General features: G+C 33.0%; 1 protein-coding gene across 2 annotated transcripts in view; it reads right to left on the bottom strand.

The window, feature by feature from the left end:
* The window catches only part of pld1a (phospholipase D1a), a 71,641-nt gene that overhangs the window by 10,365 nt on the left and 40,717 nt on the right, over positions 1 to 20,559 (bottom strand). Inside the window, exons 15-22 of one of the 2 annotated variants that reach the window (NM_001160095.1) lie at positions 20,132 to 20,327; positions 15,008 to 15,136; positions 14,702 to 14,820; positions 13,365 to 13,478; positions 11,246 to 11,356; positions 9,652 to 9,740; positions 4,717 to 4,830; positions 344 to 393 (exon numbers count right to left, since the gene is read on the bottom strand). In NM_001160095.1, coding sequence (NP_001153567.1) covers positions 344 to 393; positions 4,717 to 4,830; positions 9,652 to 9,740; positions 11,246 to 11,356; positions 13,365 to 13,478; positions 14,702 to 14,820; positions 15,008 to 15,136; positions 20,132 to 20,327 — 922 coding nt within the window. Of the gene's footprint in view, positions 1 to 343; positions 394 to 4,716; positions 4,831 to 9,651; positions 9,741 to 11,245; positions 11,357 to 13,364; positions 13,479 to 14,701; positions 14,821 to 15,007; positions 15,137 to 18,686; positions 19,464 to 19,709; positions 20,328 to 20,559 lie in introns of those variants that run through there. The other variant, XR_012387576.1, reaches the window with a different exon arrangement.

Below are 20,559 nucleotides of genomic sequence, written 5' to 3'. Positions count from 1 at the left end.
AGGCCCCACATAAAGCAGGCTAGTTGTTTTGTCATTTTATATCTTTTGTAAGCCAAGGAAAATTATGAGTTTAGTAACAGCTTCATAAATTTTACCTTAACTGAATTTTGGCACAAGCAGACAATCAATGTCTTACTGGACTCACCCATTTACTGTACTTACAGTGCATTAAAACTGACACATGTTGAATAATCATGCCTGTTGCAATGTTGTGGTGAACCATAAAAGAGAACTCCCAGCCCCACAGAGTCAGGTTCACATTAAACTGTGTCACAATCACATCATCCTATCACTTCTTCTTGGAAACAAACACACAGAGGAAAAAAGGAACAACCAGACTTACTTTCCTTCTTTAGCTGAGAGATTATGGAGTACTCTCCTCGGTTCATGGTCCTAAAAACACAAATTCATGCCAGGATTAGAAAAGAACAATTGGTATTTTAAATGCTAATGTAATATTACTCTGAGACAATGCAATTCCAGCAACAAGCAGTTTGGGTAACATTTTCGTTGAAATACCAATTCCCACTATGAACTACTGGCTGATTACCAAGTAAGTAAAACTATTGCAACTTAACTTTTGTAGTTACAGCAAGTTAATTTTTCAAGTTACCACAACTAACTTTTTCGAGTTCTCTTTATCTATTTTTTTCTAGTTCTCTTAACTTAGTTTTTATACTTCTCATAACTTAATTTTTCTAGTCACCACAACTTAATTTTTCGAGTTCTTTTTATCTATTTTTCCTAGTTCTCTTAACTTAGTTTTTATACTTCTTATAACTTAATTTTTCTAGTTACCATAACTTAACTTTTCTAGTTCTCTTAACCTATTTTTCTAGTTATCTTAACTTAATGTTTCTAATTCTCTTGACTTAATATATTTAGTAACCCTGACTTAATATTTTAGTTTTCATAACTTAATTTTTTTAGTTGCCTCAACTTTATTTTTGTAGCTCTCATAAAGCTTTTGCGATTACCACAACCAATTTTTTTTCAGTTATTATAAATTAATTTTTCTAGTAATACTAACTTAATTTTTCTAGTTAAAGCAACTTTATTTTTGTAGTTCTCATAAACCTTTAATAATTACCACAACTTATTTTTTTCTAGTTACCACAACTTAATTTTTTATAATTCTCTAACCCTAAATTTCTCGTTATCTTAACTTAATATTTTTAGTTACACTGGCTTAATATTTTTAGTTTTCATAACTTACCTTTTCTAGTAACCGCAACTTTATTTTTTGTAGTTCTTGTAAACTGTTTGTAATTACCGCAACACATTTTTTAACGTCAAGATAATATTTTTAGTTGTTATAACCTTTTTTTCTAGTTACCACTAAATTAATTTTGTAGTTCTCATAACTAAATATTTCTAGTTACAGGAACTTTTTTGGAGTTACTATATTACAATACTAACAGATTAAGTTAAGCTCAAGATCATTGTTCACCAATAGTTAACTATTTAACAGGCCTCATAACAACTTGGTTGACCTTTTATCCATAGGTTACCATTATTATTTGAATTGCTTAATAGTATTTATTAGAGCATATCACTCAATACAAGATATGGGCAAAAGAACCATATTGCAGGCTTTTCTAACTTTTAAAATAGTATTTTCCTTTCATGTTTTCGGGTTTTATTTTCATTTTAAGCACTTATTTAGCTGTTTTTGTTTATTTAGTTTCAATTAATTGTTATTTTAATGTACTTCTCTGGCACATAGCTGAAATTAAATATTTTACATATGTAATATATCAAAAAAAAAAAACATTTTAATATTATAATTGCAATTAATTATAACAACCCTGCACCATAGAAATAGAAAAAAGTTTATTCAACAGAATCACTTCACCTCATCATGTGACGGGTTAAGACAAAAACTTTGATTATTAACATTAAATATATATTTTATTTACATCTGCTCGGGTCAGAATATAAATGATAGTTTACCATGTTTTCTCAATAACTTGACATAATTACAACAGTTACCATGGCATCTCCATCCATCAAACGCAATAAACCAACACCTTTAAATCTGCCGTCTCACAAAAATCATGGCAATAATGATTGCTACTAACAAAAAAGTCCCTCAATAAATGAATAAATAACACTTGCAGCAGTTTTCCATGTCTAGCGTGACACTGAAAGGCTACTTATTTCCATTTATTTTCCAGACGAATGAAACACGCATTTAACACTTGGCTGTGCCTCTTACGCGTGTAATGGAATGAACTGGTAAGCTGGCATTGGAAAACAAAGGCGCGCTGTCTAACACGGGTCATTATCCTCACATCAGCCACATTTACATTCTTCTTCCACAAATTCCTCCTTTCATCCAAATGAAATGAAAGGTTATGGTGGAGATGAGGATGGATTTGTGAAACTGCAGGATGAAAGCAGGTTTGTCTCATAGATTTGACTCAATGATAGAGCTGAAAGAAGCTGTGAAGCTGTTTAGCGTGTTGTCAGACTCATTAAAGCTTAATCGGAGCAAGTGTTAACTGCATGATTGCTGCTGTGATCCCATGAATGATGCTGCAGAAGAAACACACAGTCAAGTCTTCCTCAGTGTGCATGACAACATGAAAACAACATCAGCTATATTTGATGCTGTAACTGTAAACAAATGTGCCCGGCCAATGTCATGTAAATAGGTAAAAAAGCATGTTAGAGCTTTCACTACTTTTGAAAATATTTGACTTTCTGCTGGCTGAAGAATAATGTTAAGCAGGAGAATCATGGGTAAAATTGTTCACGTTATGCAATTTAATGTTTTATGCAAGCAAGCAAGTTCTGCCCTTAATTACCTACCTTACTTTTTAAACCATTATACACCACCCATATGTTAAATCAGTGGTCACCAAACTTGTTCCTGGAGGGCCGGTGTCCTGCAGATTTTCGCTCCAACCCTAATCAAACACACCTGAACAAGCTAATCAATGTCTTACTAGGTATACTTGAAACACCCAGGCAGGTGTGTTGAGGCAAGTTGGAGCTAAACCCTGCAGGGACACCGGCCCTCCAGGACCGTGATTGGTGACCCCTGTGTTAAATGCTTTGCAAATGCAGTTTTGGTATCATGATGCCTAGAACTAAGAGTAAAAACAATTGTGATATCATTACTGTTTTAAATAAATGATTTAACTTTCTTTCTTTTTTTGTACCTTTGTTATTTATTGGAATTAATTTGTATAAATCAATAGATTATTATTAATAATTAATTTTTTACTTATTTTCATTCATTCATTGAATGGCCATAACTGTTTTGAAAAAGATTTTTGATTAGCTTAAAAATAAAAGGTACTGTTAGAGGCATTTAGTTTTAATTATTTATTTATTTGTATTGATCAGTCAAATAAATAATTATTTTATTTAATTTTCATTTATTATTCTACATTTTATATATATATTTAATTTATTTATACATTGACTAGTGTTAACAGAAAGCAAGCACAACATTACAAAACTTTCTGGTCTGATGAGAACAATATAATAGTAATAGAGATTTTGTTTTGGGGTTTTACACTAAAGAAAAACAATTCCTTAATTCATGTTTTTGTATAAATCTCAAATTATTTATTGGAAAGTTTTTTATATACATAAGTGTAAATATACTACATGTAAACCATTTTTTTTTTAAATTTTGGATTTTTTTTAAATGAGAATTGGAACTTGAATTCCATTTCAGAGTCTGATAACAAGAAATCACTTAAAACTTCTAAAATGTGCTTTATTTAATATTCTGCATTAATTTGACTCTTTTCTCTTCTTTATTTTATTTTTTTAATTAATTGATATATATATATATTAATTAATTAACTTTTCTCTTTGTCATTGTCTTTCCCTGTGCTATAACATTGTTATCATTCTTAAAAATTGTCATATTTCTCTTGGTGCAAAAAAGCAATATCTGTATTGTTTGTATTAGACTGTGGTGTTTTCATTGTAATTGGCTGTTGTTATTGCAAAAAAAAAAGAAAAAAAATTATATATATATATATATATATATATATATATATATATATATATATATATATATATATATATATATATATTTTTTTTTTTTTTTTTTGTTATATCATAAATTTGATGTCATTAATCCTTTAAAAGAAATCTGTAATAAATGTTTTCAATTGTGTATTCTGCCATGAAAATCTGCATGTATGAATACAACCATTGATAAAGCCTTAATAAGGTTTCTAGAAATCTATATGTAGTGTAGGCTACATACTAGTAACTCCAGTATACAGTCTAAATAGGATAAAGAAAATCTGGATAACAATTTAGTTTCAGTACCAATCAATTCTCACAATTAACTATAGTCTTTTTACCAGACTTATTAGTTATAATAAGTGCATAATCTGCATGATCTTATTTTATTTTACAATATAATCCTATACCTAATACCCAATTACTACCTTGATAACTATTAATAAGCAGCAAATTAAGGGTTTATTGAGCTAAAAGTCTTAGATGATGGTTTGTTGATAGTGATAAGTGTGCCTTAAAATAAAGTGTGACCAAAATTATTTATAACATTAACACTTCTAAAAATAACTAAAACAAAAATATATGTGTTTATATTTTCTATCCTGCCAAATAAAGATTACTAAATTTGTGATAACATCCCATTCTTACAGTATTTTCCTTTTGAGGAAGTGTATAAGACTCTTATACAGCGAGACCTGCCCTCCTTTTTGCCTTCATTCCTACCTGTAGTTGAAATGCATAACCGCCTGGAGTGCATTTCCTCCTCCTGTGGTAATGTCTCCCTCAAATCCAGGCAGAAGAGGAGTCACCACATACACACGGAACTTTTTATTCTCCCTGCAACACAATACAGCAAACATTAGTCCACATGAACATAAATTAGCTCATTTGTAAAATCCCCCTGAAAACAAGGATAATTTTTTTTGAGCACTTAGCAATATCTGAAAAACAGTTTTGTCGGATCAAGTGCCAAAATACACTTGCAGCCAATCAGCAGTAAGCACAGTGTCTAGTAACAAAAGCTGTGTTATCAAAAATGGTATTGTTGGGTAATGGCCATGTTTGATTTGGTGCTTTCAAATATCAACGTTGTTTGGCAAAATTTGGTTCGTGCACGTTTAAGGTTAAAGCTAGTGTACTCCAAAACAATGACAACATTTGCAATTAAAATGTATTAGAATTCAAAACATGCACATTCTAACTTCAGCCAATAAGGATCAATGATTTTATGATATAACTGTGCACTTCAGCTTTTCACCGAATCTATTGACCAATCAAATGCTCTGTTTTAATCGGAAGTGTCTTGCACCCTACAGGACGTGATTGAAATTGGTCACTTGTGCACATATAAGCAAGCGTTCTAAAGAAAATTGTAATAAAGAAATCTGGGTTATCCTAATTAGGTGCGTAAACACTCACTAACGCAACTTGACTATTATAGAGGGTGCCTGACACAATCACTTATCTGCCATTGGGATCTGAAATAATGCTGGAAGAAAAAATATTCTTACTTGGAGTTCTCTAAAACACTTGGATAAGACGATGCAATTTTGATCTAAAATCCTCCATGTTTACTGGTCAAAACAATGCAGGTGGAAATATCATGAAGCCATAATGTCGAAATGTGCTGTGCTATGTAAAAATAAATAAATAAATAAATAAATAAATAAATAAATAAATAAATAAATAAATAACAAAAATAAAATACTGTCCATTTTGCTTAAAAATGAAATAAATTAATTTGACGCAACTATTTGCATAAGTTACTTTACCTTTAAGTAATTTAAACTAGTTTATTTTAGTTTGTCCTGTTAGACTTTACATGTTTTCAACTTGCACTTTTAGGTGATGTCATCTCAATTTTTAAGTAAAATTGACTAATTTAATGGGTGTGATTGAGTGTATATAGTAAAGCTGTGAACCTACACTGGTCTCACGGTTCGGTTACGATTATCATGCCATCAATTTAGTTCACTTCGGTATCTCGGTGCATCACGGTGCATTGATAATGCTTTCCATACAAAGTTTTAGATTTTCATCACAGCACAACAATTCTTGTATTAACATGTATATATTTATATTTACATACCATTTGTAATATAATTTTGTCCTTTTATACAAACAGTTTTGATACCCCTAGTATACAGGTGTTTCCCAGTGATGGGTTGCAGCTGAAAAGGCATCTGCTACGTAAACCATATGCTGGATAAGTTGGCGGTTCATTCCGCTGTGACCCCAGAATAATAAAGCGACTAAGCTGAAAAAGAAAATGAGTAAATTAATTTATTCAAATGTGTGCTTTTAAGTAATGCCAGCTTAATTTGATGTTTTTAGACATTAGATTTAATAGTTTGTTGACTTTTTAAGTAATATTTACAACACATTGTTTAAAATTATATATATATATATATATATATATATATATATATATATATATATATATATATATATATATAATTATTATTATTATTTATTTATTTTTTCAACACATTTTACTATGTCTCTATCTTTCAACAAAAGTCTCACTAATCAAAAGTGTCAAAACAAACTATTTACTTACCAAATTGAATTTAAAACTCGAATTGGTAGCATTTAACAATCAATAAAGCACATAATCTGTACCTGAGGTTATCAATGTGTAAAATAGAAAATTTACCCTTCACTGTCTCGGATAGTTGGACAAACATGGAAAAGATTCCCTTTAAATTGCATGTTGCCGCATCACATCTAACAAGGACACAGCTATGTTTCCATCCAAAAATGTGAATTAAATAAACAGAAACGGGAATATTGCAGAAAAGTGCGCGTTTCCATCCAATGAGTCAAAGAGAACAAAATTGTCACTTCCTGATTAACTGACACCAAATATTAAAAGTAGAAACAGAATTTGCTGTAGTAGGAGAAGCTGCGTGAATGGTTTCTTTATTTGATAAACAACTTGCGCCTCACAAGACTGAGATGCAGAGCACAGAAGCTCTTGACAGTTCTGGATGCAGATAATAATATAATGACACTAAGACTGAAATGGTTAAGGCGTTTCAAAATGACCAAAGCAACACTTTAGATGTTTTACAGTGTGCTCAGCCGCTTGGTTTGTCTATTCACATACATTTTTATTATCACATGATCGCTTTTAACAAAATCACATGACCTTTTCTTAATGAGCATACTGGAATTTGTTCTGTAAAAGTGTATTCATTGTGGTTTATGCACATTATTACTTATCGAATAAAAGTTTTATCCTACTCAGTTATGTGCATATGTTTTTTTTTATGCGCATTTTTTAAATTTATGCACATCTTTGCGTTTCCATCAAGCGATTTTTTATGCACATATCCAAAATGCGCATAAAAATAAGGTGCAGGGAAACATAGCTGGTGTTACTCAACTCTTTACAAATGCACAGATGGGGTCAACTTCAATGGGACAGTGTACATAGCGAATAGTACATTTTTGAAAAGGGGAGGGGCTACTTATTCTCTACTTAATATTAGTCTGTATATTTCAGTTGAAATTACGTGGCACACCAAAATAAGCTGCGCATTTCAGTTCACTTCACTAGACCTTTAAGTCAAATACTCAAGTGCACTCATGGTAAAACATCATTTTAAACCCATTCCTGCTGTGTTCAATCTGTGTGTTGCCTTGATAATTCTAAAGTCGTTACGAATAGTTGTTCTCCCAGAGAGGCTTTTAAGCACATGCCAGCAGTGCTACAGCACAAACAACATTGCAGTATTTGAGAGTTGATGGCGATTCCTGGAATGAGTAAATGAAGAGTGGCAAGAGCACAGGCCGTGTCTGGCTCACATCAATGCTGTGGCAGGTGCTAGAGTCTCATTAGCCGTCAGCGCGCGCTAAAGACAGGCCTGTCTCTGCAGCTGAGCATACAGTGCACATGAGTCTCCTGGAAATTAGACAGTACAATGGAAACTGCCCATGCCAGGGCTCCATTAGCAAGGGAAAAAATATGTAATTTACTGATCTTGTGCACTTCCTTTGAAGAAGGGATGTTAATGCATCTGGGTGATAAGGATACAGTAACAATTGGTTCATTTAAGGGCTGAATAATATGTCGTTTCAGCATTAATATCGAAAAGTGATCATTTGCATTAGTCACATCTCAGGATATGCAATGTTGAGTCTGTATTATAATTTGATTGCATGTGACTGTGTGAGGATTTTCAAAGCATTCGGCAGAAGAAATTGTACTGTTAGTAGCTTTAATAATTGAATTATTTTTAATTTTGTTATTCAATTACTGTACCTGAATGTTGCTAGACTCAGTAAACAATATAACTCATTGTATCCATCTTTTCTTTTAATAAGTTCATTCGATTTTATGGAGACGTACACGCCTACAGAATCATCTCAATCAGTCCAAAATGATCAATTCTTTCCAAATAGAGATATTTTAGTCACCTGGTAAAATTGTAGCTACAGTATATCGCAATATATAAAAATTGCAAAACAGCAAAATATCCACAATGTTCGATTTTTTTCAAAACTGTGCAGTCCTAGTTTGTCGTGCACACATTTTTTTTCAGTGGGAAACTTAATATAAACTTTTATAAAAGTAAAATGTGAAGTGAAAAAATTCAATAATTAAATTAATTTACAATCGCATTGCTTTTACATCTTAAATATGTGCATAATTTGTGCTAGACTATTGACATTCTGGTATGTTTTGTTACCTCAAGAGTTGTTTTTTTATTTATTCTGTTAAACATTTAATTTTTAAGATACCATAAGCAAGAAAAATCTACTCAAATATTCAAGCACCACCAGCTTTTATTTCCAGACAATATGTGAAGTTTATTTATGAACTAATTTCGAGAGGATCACTTGCTTATGATTGCTTGTGGCTGGTCCTGCATTATCCAATAGATGATTCAGCAGTCAGGCGATTCCTAAGCCACTATGAATACCCTAAGTTCCACATAACAGCCATCTTCGTTTTGAAGAATCCCCCCTTCCACCCCTACTCCTCCTGGCACGGTGGCCCAGTGGTTAGCATTGTTGCCCCACAGCAAGAACCTCACTGGTTCTAGTCCTTACCAAGCCAGCTGACATTTCTGTGCGGAGCTTACACATTCTCCTCGTGCTCATGTGGGTTTCCCCCGGGTTCCCTGGTTTCCTTCCACCATCCAAAAACATGCAACTTAAGTTAATTGACTAATCTAAATCGGCACCATAGACATGCTTCCAGTAAGTAGTTATCTCACTATCTGTGCAATCACTATCTGTTCACTAGCTACTGCAGTGGGGGAGTTCTTGAGATCTACCTGAGCTCAAACTCCCATCTTGCCTTGCAAACGGGAGGGAGCCCTGGGCTCGAGGATCTTATGAGCTCAGGACTCTCTCCTGGGACAGCATCCCAAACAAGCTTTATAATTAATCATCAGCTAAGTGTGAACTCTTGAATAAGCAGATTTAGTTTTTTGTTATTGGAAACATTCATAGTATTATAATTGACTGAGGATTTGAGTTTAATTTAAGTTTTTGACATAAAAGACAGCAGACTCAATTAATAAAGTCATTACACAAATTGCCCTTCCAAAGGTCAATCAATTCCAGGGAACCCAAATATTCATTGGTGCAATGAATTGTAATGAATGGAAGCAATCAGAGTTAATGCATTAAGATTCTCACACTTACTTGTGTGCTCTGATGATTCGCTCAATAATGGCGTCACCAATCTTGTTGTAAACATGTTTGTTATCGGCACAGCTGATGAAGAACTGGTTCTAAAACAAAACAATGAAGCAGGAACAATCAATCCGGTTTGTTAGGCATGTTAGACAGTCAAGTGAATTAATTCAACTTCTGCTAGGCCATAAACCTGGAAAATAACATCACATTGTTGTAGAATCATATTAATTTATTAGAGCTGAGGTGAAAAATTGGTGGAGAAACTGATTCTACATTTATGTTTGAGATTTTCAAAATGCATCGCTATTCTCTTGAATAAATTCTGAGCTTGATTTACAACAGAAGATTGTGTTGTACGCTTTACAAATAGCTGTACTCTGCTTGCATCCAAATTCCCTACGAATACTAAATGAAACTAAAATAGTCCTTAATAAATATAGGCAATATTTAAATCAATTACAAGAGTGTTGATAGTGAGTTGTGTTTACATTAATCTCATGACATAAAAGCCCATTTTCAAGCCGTCTTTCATGTATGCATTTGAGTGTACAGTTAAACACTAGCTTAGAATGCCATCTGCTGTTAAAAACTGAGCTCTGGATCAATTCAAGTGCAAATCGCGATGCATCTTAAACGTTTCAGATAAAATGGAGGATTGATTTCTCAAACAATTTTTCCACAGCTTTATTGTTTATGAAATGACTTTCAAAAAACTGAAAACAGGCCAAATTAACATGATGACAATGTCCCATACATGCCAAATGGGAGTGTGAAATTGGATATACTCACAATGCACCTTAAAATATACATATGTATCAGCTCATTTCTGATATGGCCTACACAGTATACCAAATTATTGTCACAGCATATCTTCCTTCCAGTTAGGTAACAGAAATACCAGCAAACTGACAACCACAAAGATCACTATATATAAGCTCGCATTTTTATTAAAACTTTCTCCTCTTACAAATTTGCATCTGAAAAGGAAGCTCCTACAAATGCATATGCAATTAGGTCAACATAAAGTAATAATAGAAAAAAAAAATCAGTGTCCAGTCTTTTTCATAACGGTTTCTTTGAAAGTTATGAAAATGTTTCTTTGAAAACAAACAAAACCCACAAGTTTTGTTGTTAGTTTTTTTTGGATGTTTTTCATTAATGAACATTTAATAGATTTTTGCATTACTGAATGTGGCATGAATGCGTTTTATCCCTATTTTTTCAACTCATTAATCTATTTCTTCTTTTAATTATAGTAAACATTATTTCATTTTTCCTCAATCAAATCTTATAAATAAAAATTATTATTATTATTATTATTTACATCATAATCATTATTATTATTACATGTTTTAAATTCTTTAAATAAAATGTGTTATTACTTGGTGAATATCCATGATTCCTCTAGAATATTCCCCCTGATGTGCTCTGATAACTGCTGTTGTACATCATTCATCAGTAATATGAAGCAACAGAAATGTCAACAGCGCTTTATAGCTTGTTACACATTATACATGCATCTAAACTACAATGGCTGTCAACACATTTGAAGCATATCCCTGAACACTTACAGACAGCGTGAAAGTGGGAGATTCTATACCTCGATGTAGATGAAGTGCTTGCTCTTGGCAATGACCTGAATGTAGGCATTATGAATGGATTCCTCATGGTACTTGATGCCCGCTGACCAGTCTGCTGCCGACCGCAGAACCTGAGAGACCATTTATGGGCAGTTATTTCATGTATGTGCAACGTACCCATCTGTAATCATCATGTAGGTGAGTTCATTAAAAGTGTCAACATAGTACTGTACAGTACTATATAGAACTACAATATATAGAATATAACTATAAAAACATCCAGTAAGTTTCAGAAATTTGGTCTAAAAAACAAATATTTTATTGAAGCAAATCTGACAAAACAACAGCTGATCCTTCTGATCACAACATTAGGATAAATTTTGTCATTTGTTTGATTGATTTTACAATGGATTTGTTTACAAGCGAGGCACAATTCGACAGAATGAGAAAGACCTAAACTATAAGACTATGCTATGCTGAATATATGGGCTCTTACAGTAATGTACTGAACATGCGTTCGTTATTACCTTGTTAAAGGATCATTTAATATGTACTCAGTATTTATCAATTTTTGACCTAAATGTATTGTCCATCAATGAAGGGTGTAGACTGTCAAACACACATGCAGATAAATACATTGGTGGGAACAAAGCTGTCCTGTTAAGTTTTTAAATATGTTTAAATAGGTAGGGCTCTATTTTGACGGTCCATGCGCAGAGCGCAAAACGCAGGGCGCAAAACGTAGGCCGCAAAACGCAGGGTGCAAACGCTTTCAGGGCGTGTAAGGATGCATTTTTGCTAATTTAAGGACGGGAAATCTGCCTTGCGCCACGGCACATGGTCTAAAAGGGTTGAGTTTATTTTCTTAATGAGTTATAGGTGTGTTTTGAGAATAAACCAATTAGTCTCATCTCCCATTCCCTTTAAGAGCCAGCTGCGTCGCGCCAAGAGCGCATTCGCTATTTACAGGAATGCAAAGTAAGTCTAAGTGGAAAAAATTTCACTAGCAAACAGTTCACAGTTAACAGTTTTTTAACAGAAAACTGTTAAACAGAGCATCTACTGCGTGAGAATGAGAGATAATGGATCACTTTCACATTCGCTCTTGGATAGGGAAACCTTTACGCACAGACATCAATTAGTCTATAAATAAATAATTTTGTTTGTTAAGTGCAAATATTCGTTTCAAAACTATTTCTAAATTCAGTTCTAATTTCTAGCAAACGAATAAATGAATAATAATAACAAAATGTGCTCAAAAACCTGAGTTATATCCTAAAACACATGCTGTGCCCCATATGGTCTAAAACCTGACAGGTGTGCAAATCTAAGCTTGTTTTTAATAAAACAAATATGCATATGGATATAATAAATAATACTGCTAATAATAATAACATTATACAAAAGCAAATTGTTATGAATGAACTGAAAAAGCCTCCCGAGATGAAGAAGACATAAAAGCAGTGGTTTTTCATATTTATGTAGGCTAGAAAATAGTATGTTTTGTAATATTTTAATCCTTTATATTTATATCCTATATCTATTCTTATTATATCCTATATATTTATCCTTAATATAAATTTTTTTTCATATGTAAAGATATTTGCCTATTGCTCTCATGTGCGCATTAAGCAGTGCGTAAGCACGGCACAACTCTGCGCTTCAGTTTAGACCGGGTTAGTTTTGGTCTAATAAAAAATCTATTATAGCCTCAGAACGCCTTCCTTTTTAGACCAGAACGCCTATGGGCGCACAAATGAGCGCTAATGCATTTGTTATTTAAACAGCATAGCGCAACGCCTCAAAACGAATAAGCACCAAGCTGAAACAACCAAAAGACTACTGCGCCGGATGTATGATAGGGCCCGTATACTTTTAGTCTATCTCATATCATTGGACGTTTACTTCTGAGTTGACGATATGTCACACCTATCAAGACAATATGTTCTGAAGAGAGGGTTCAAAAGAGAGCAGAAAATAGTCGACTGCATTTAAATTATAGCGTATTTATCATAATATAAATATTGATAACATTATAAGTGGACCTCAGAGAGCAGTAAAAAATATACACCTTATAATGATCCCATTAAATAATGTGTTCCTATAGTGTCATGCTCTAATAGTTCAATTTTTTTTTACCTGAACTTTGGTGTGAACAGTGTCTGGCACTTGGTACTTCAGATCATTGCCTGTGCTGTGAGATTTAGGAAGTAGAAATGGGTAGGAGAGCGATCTGTACTTCGGCTTCATTATCTAAAAGTGAGAGAAAAAAAAAACGTCTGTCACACTGAGCACACATTTTAGAGCTTTAATTGAAATTCAAGAATCATTTTAGATTCAAGCAAATTCACATCAAAAAGAGTGGAGCTACGTAGTCTCACTGCTGATTGGTTTATAGTGAATCCTCACTTGCACGTACAAAAAAAACAGGGAATTGACAACACAGGAAGTGGCTTTTTTTTAAAACTCATTTTTATTAAAGAACACAACATTGCATAGAGTACGATACAGTGTAAAAATTTGTAAATTTTTTTGCATGTTAGTTCATCAATTTTTAGCTACTATTATGGTTGCAAATACACATCGAGAACAAAAATATCTATATAATAAGATGGATAAAGTGGGGTAAGAAAGGAGTGACCTTGATCATAACAATATAGCTCATTATTGAAGAATTAGGAAAATGGCATTTTTACACAGAGAAAACACCAATTGTTCTGCGCCAAAATTTGAAATAATGCACAAAAGATACAATTTGTGAACAACACCTACAGCTTTTCATCAATTGTAAGTTTTTGTGACACCACACCTACCAAGTAAGGGTGCTGTTGGCAGTGCATAAAAAAATTAAACATGAAAAATTCTATAGTCATTTATAGTTTTCAATATAATATACATATTATAGTATCTACGCCTCTTTTTTAATGAATGTTCTAGCGTATTTAAACTAACCAAAGTAAACTGTAATAAATACTTTAGTATACTTTCATTTTTACGACAGTTAACTAGAGTATTGTAGTATACAGTAATATACCATATTGCAAAGAGCTTAGAATCACTAAGAGGCGACACTCAACAGAACGTTCCATTGCAACAGCAGCGACCAGCAACAGCCCTACGATTCTGCCATTTTGGAGTGAAAGTGATCGGCCGTCCATTGAATCTTAATGCTGTCACGATGGCAAGCAGCTGTTTTTTTTATTTATTTATTTAAAAAGTGCATTAAAGCTGAGATACAACCTGAAAGACGACAATACAACACTTACAATCACAATCATCTGCACTTTTAACAGTTTATTTTAAAGACTCAAATAATATGCTGTTGCTGTTTTGGAATTTTTTACTGTTCTAAACTGCACTGCACTGCTCAGTGGTACAGTATGAGTGTGTGTAAATAAAGAAAAATATCTAAATTGTGTGGTGAACTTTAAACTGTGTAGGTCATAGCTTAGACAGGAGGCTGCTAAATTTCTCACCTTGGTGAAGTTCCAGCGTTGTATAAAGTGCCTGGCCACATCTCTGGCTGCTTTTCCATGCACCACTGAGGAGATATCATGCCAGGGCATTCTAGGGGTTGTGTACCTGTCGATAAAGTCTACAGACCAGCACAGTGTTAAAAAAAAAAAAGCATCATAAACATCTGAAGCGCATCTAAAAGACTGTGTTTAATCACACTGTTCAGCCTTGGATTACCTGGATTAACGATCACTGAAGTGATCGTTAATCCAGGTAATCCAAAAAGTAAAAGCGTGAGGAAGTAAAAAAAAAAAAGTGTGGCTCACCATCAAAGGGCTTGTCCAGCTGAACCCAGTCTTTGAAGACAAAGTTGCAGTAGTCCTTGCCGTGCCAGAAGCGTGTGTTTCCCATCAGCTCTCCCACTCCTGTCTGAAGACTGTGCACTGAGCCACTCTCTGCAGACATTACACATAGAACATTGCTATAAAACATAAGGAGCCAGATTTACAGTACCAACAGCTTGTGTCAGTGCAAACATTATTGTTTGGGAAGGGTAATTAACATAAATTATGCAATATGGTTTACTAATGTTTGTTTTGATCAGCTAACTGGTATTTGCAGCATTATTTAACGCAAAAAAAAAGCAATTCTGGAATCAATCTGATTACAAATACACTATTCCTGTAACCACAGAATTGCTAATCAGGCCTTTAATATTCGTAATAAAATACTGTATAATGATATTTTTATTGTTAACTACACTACCTGACAAAAATATTGTAATTGATCACAGTTGTAAGAGGAACAAATAATAACTTGACTTCTAGTTGATCATTTGGAAAACTGAACTGATGAATCATGCCAAGTTTGGTGAAAGAAAACTCATGGTTTGGGGTTACATTCAGTAACAGGGTGCATTTGAGATATCTGCACAGTGGATGGCAACATCAACAGCATAAAGTATAAAGAAATTTGTGCTGCCCATTACTTTTCAAAACCACTGGAGGGGGCAAATTCTCGAGCAGGATAGCACTCTTTTTCATACTTTAGCCTCCACATCAAAGTTCCTGAAAGCAAAGAAGGTCAAGGTCTTCCAGGATTGGCCTGCCCAGTCACCAGACATGAACATTATTGAAAGTGAATCCAAATAATCTTTATGAACTCTGGGAGTCCTGCAAGAATGCTTTCTTTGCCATTCCAGAAGTCCTCCAAGCTCATAGGAATCATACACAATATTATTTCTGTTACGTGACAAGACTTTTGTCTAAGCAAAGTCAGACCTCATTGTCCTATTTAAATCAATCAAAATCAAGGCATGATCATATATTATTTAGGTAAAATAAGCATAATTTAGAGGCTTTTCCCTTTCATATAAGCCACTTCTGATACCAAACAATCAACTAGAAGTCAAGTTATTATTTGTTATTAGTACTTTTGTCAGGCAGTGCATATATCAAGGTGTTATTAAAAAAATAAACGTTTGGAATTTAACAGTAAAATAAACTTGTTAGTTTGTATTTTAAATTTGTAAATTACTTAATTGAATATATTTGAAATTTGAATTGTTGGGTAAAATAAATAATATATAATAAAAGTAAACTTTATAACTGGAAATCTATAGGTAATAATACATTTGCTATTTAAAAATCATGTAAATGTCTTTATATATTATTACAAAGTAGTTATATTTGATCTTTATATATATATATATATATATATATATATATATATATATATATATATATATATATATATATATATATATATATATATATATATATATATACACACACACATATATATATACATATATATATACATACATATATATATATATATATATATATATATATATATATATATACATACATATATATATATATATATATATATATATATATATATATATATATATATAAATACACATATATATATACATATATATATATACATACATATATATATATACATACATACATATATATACTCATATATATACTTTTCTGATATTATAAGACTACATAAAATAAGGAGAAAACATGGAGAAACATAATCTAAACCTGAACAATTAGTGTGAAACAAAGCACTGGTTATCTTAACAGCAAAATAATGTGACTTGAGAGTAAGAATCAGTGACAAATGAAGCCTAGCCTGAGGTCAAAGTAATTTAATTAAAGCATATCTCTGCTGTCAAGTCTAAATACACTTAATCCTTCCTCAGCCTGTGTGTGTCAGACAGAGCTGAACCAAGAAAGTGATGAGCAAGCCACAGGAGCTATGTATAATACACCTACAGTATTATCAGCCAGAGAGGAGAATCGTCACGCATTTGACAGAAGAGAAAAATACCTAGACAAGATAGAAATACAGCAGTTGTTCTCAACCTGAGTCCTAGACAGACATTCAAGGTGGTCTCAAAATGACAAAATTATTCAACACTTTCAGATTCCTTCAATTTAATCTTACACATGGAAGTCATTTCTATAATTATATGACAAGCCCTATTTAAGTGGCAGCCAAACTTTCTATTTTTCACTGACTTTGCTAGATGAGGAGTCTTCTAAAGCGCCAAAACTTTTATCTTCGTGTTTATCTACCATGTATTTCTATATTAACGTAAAGTGAATCTTTTCAAAGTTCACAAAAAATAAATAAATAAATACATAAAATCCCAAAAGGTATCCATCAAATTGTTAGAGTGGATGACTGTGGTATTGGTAACCTAGTAACTAACAGTAAACAAAGCACAATGGAGGCAGCTGATTAGTCATGTGGCATGGGTGAAAGATTCACAAGGTCAGAATTTATTTATCTCCCATTATTCACATTAACCCTTTGTTTAAGCAAGTCCAAAACCATCTTAAGGGAGTGAAACTTGTCATTTCATCATTAATTTTTCATGTGATGCATCAAAATGTATATAAACTAAGGGTGATGGAAACCTAGCTACTGTCACAACTTTTTAGAGAATTTGGACTTCTTCAGCAAAGGTCTCAAAACACTAGACTAACCAGAGAAGCATGTTGTGTGGACCGAGAACTGATGCAAAGTTCACTTTGGTGTAAAAAGCTAGTTTAATTTACTTGATCTAATTGAAAACATTATATTTCTTGTCAAACTACTGAACCCAAAGCTTTAGGAAAAATTCATTTTACTAATGTTTTTCACAAGTGTGCCACATGCCTGCTTTTAAGTGATGCTCCCGGCTGTTAGATCGCCCCTAGGGGGCTGGCTGCAGTACAAGTCATAAAGCCCGCCTCCTCTGTGTTAGTGAATGAGAATTGAGCCCAAATAAAAAATTCAATTACACTTGCAATAAAATTTCCTGAAAGATGGTCTTGCTCAATTAAGGCACTGGTTATCAAGCTAATATAGGTGCAGATCTTCATTTTTGTAAACAGTATGTTTTTAGCCAGTAATTTAATGCTATAAAACAAAGCATGTCATCGTGATTGATAGTTGTGATTGACAACTTTTTAAAGCAAACTGTCAGAGCTTAGGGAGGAGACTGAAGTGTTATTATTCCATTATTTTACCATGAAAAAATTAGTTCAACAGTAAACTATACTTCTGACCTACAGGATCTGATGGATCACTGTTTATGCGGTAAAAGAGGGTTTTATCGGGTTTTATTATTAGTTTGCTGATACACGCCTAGCCATGATGGGGAAAATACAGGTGATTGTTATCTAGCAGTAATTGTATTTATGGGTCTGAAATAATAATTAGGAAGACAAAACTAGTGTTAGCCTATATCCACATTGATCTCCTGTAACGTTGTTTGAACTTGGTTTAAAAGACATCTTTGACATTTTGAGTTTTGGCATGTTATTGACTAAATCTACTACTTTGTTGTAATAAAATATTATTTTTTCTAAAAGCAGAATCTTATGTAACAAATAGAACTGTCAATGTTATATTATTTATATACACCATTTACTGTTGACTTTTAATTTGAAAACTCCTACTAAACGTTAAAACGTGGGTAAATATTTTTTTTTTATTAAGGCATTGAATAAACCAAATGAAAACGGAGGCAAAAAAATTCTAAACAATATACAAGAGTTGTTGCAGCAGCTAAAGTTTATTGTACAAATGGACAAGGATTATTTTATCTAGAGCAGGGATGGGATGTGTAAATTTCCTGTTGATATTTAGAAATCTTGCTGCGTTTATCTTTTAAACGCACAATTCTTCCCGCATGGCAAATAGCTGTCCATGGCGTGTATAATTTGGGTCCTGTTGATAGCTAATTAAAAATAAAAACCTTTTTAAAAACGTAACTGTTGTTTATGTTATTGTTCATATTTTCATAGTGATATTTCTACCCCTGTAAATATAATAAATATCAACAACCTGTTATAAGAGAAATATTTTTTGTGCTCATACATAGCTAAGTCTAACTAGGCTAGAGTGTATAAAAGATCGTTCACTTTGCAGTCCAAAGTGTATTGTTTTTATTAAATGATTAAAAACAGCTTACATCACATAGTTTTTTAAACAAATATTCTTATGTGTTTTTAATGTAAGTGCTTATGTTTATTTAGTGAGCCTTCGTTATAGTGCAGATATGGGCGGTAAAATGGGTGGGGATGGATTTGACGTACAAGCGTTTGGTTGGAAGCTTGATTCCACGGCTCTACCTCTGGCTATATATACGTAAATACATGACAGACGGAATGCAAATGTTTATCAGAAACTCCATCAATGTGTGGTTCATTCCCTGTGTTGATAGCACAATTGGTAACACTTTACAATAAGGTTCATTAGTTAATGCATTTACTAACATGAACTAATCATGAACAACACATGTACAGCATTTATTAATCATAATTGAACATTTACTAATGCATTATTAACATCCAAGTCCATGCTCGTTAACATTAGTTAATGCACCACGAGTTAACATGAACTAACAATGAACTACTGTATTGTCATTAACTAACGTTAACTAACATGAGCAAATACAGTAGTAGATGTATTGTGCATTGTTTGTTCATGTTAGTAAATGCATTAATTAACATTAACCAATCAACCTTATTGTAAAGTGTGACCGCACAATTTGCCATGAATATTCATGCAGGACAATGAGCCTCATAACACAGTAAAACAGTTCCTTGATGTTGACAGCATTAAAATAATGACATGGCCAAACTTAACCAGGATATAAACCTGGTTAAAAATCTGTGGAAATTTCTAGGCAATAAAGTTATGGCCAGAAACGCACTACAGTTACTCTAGAAGAAAACTGAAGCAAGTCTAAGCTTTGACTAAGTTTTTGAGCGGAGCTCAGCCTAAAATAAAATGCTATTAAACAAATTCTATGATCCAGGTGGTGCCATTAGGTCATTTATGTTGTTATGATCTCCTGTGGCTCTTAAGTAATTAGCCAAACACTCAATGTACAGCTGAATCAGTTTTTCTACACGTCACACAGTGGAGTCTCTTACTGTTTGTGCTGTCGATGCTGCTGATGCTGTCAGCATGGTGAAGGCCACGTTGGATGTGATGGTACAGGCTAAAACGAGTCTTGCGAGTGCGACCGATGCCTTTTAGTTTAGGCAGATCCACTGAGTCACCAACCATTGACCGGCTGCTGTTCCCACTGGTGGACACTTTCTTCTTGGGTGTGGATGAATCCAGTCCCTGAATCCCAAAAACAGACATAATTCCACTTCATTACTGTATAACTAACAGAAACCTCTAATCACAATCTATCATTTTCAAACTTCAAAGCCATAAAAGCAAGCAAGTTTGGCTGTGCTATTCATAGGAGTGGCACAAATAAAGCATAATGACATCTCTAACTGTGATAATGACACATTTTTATGGGTTTGTTTTTTTGTGATACCACTTCACCTGGTAAAGTAGTTTGTCC

This window comes from Danio rerio, chromosome 2, assembly GCF_049306965.1.
Source record: "Danio rerio strain Tuebingen ecotype United States chromosome 2, GRCz12tu, whole genome shotgun sequence".
NCBI classification, from domain to species: Eukaryota; Metazoa; Chordata; class Actinopteri; order Cypriniformes; family Danionidae; genus Danio; species Danio rerio.
This window is presented reverse-complemented; position numbering and strand designations above follow the sequence as displayed.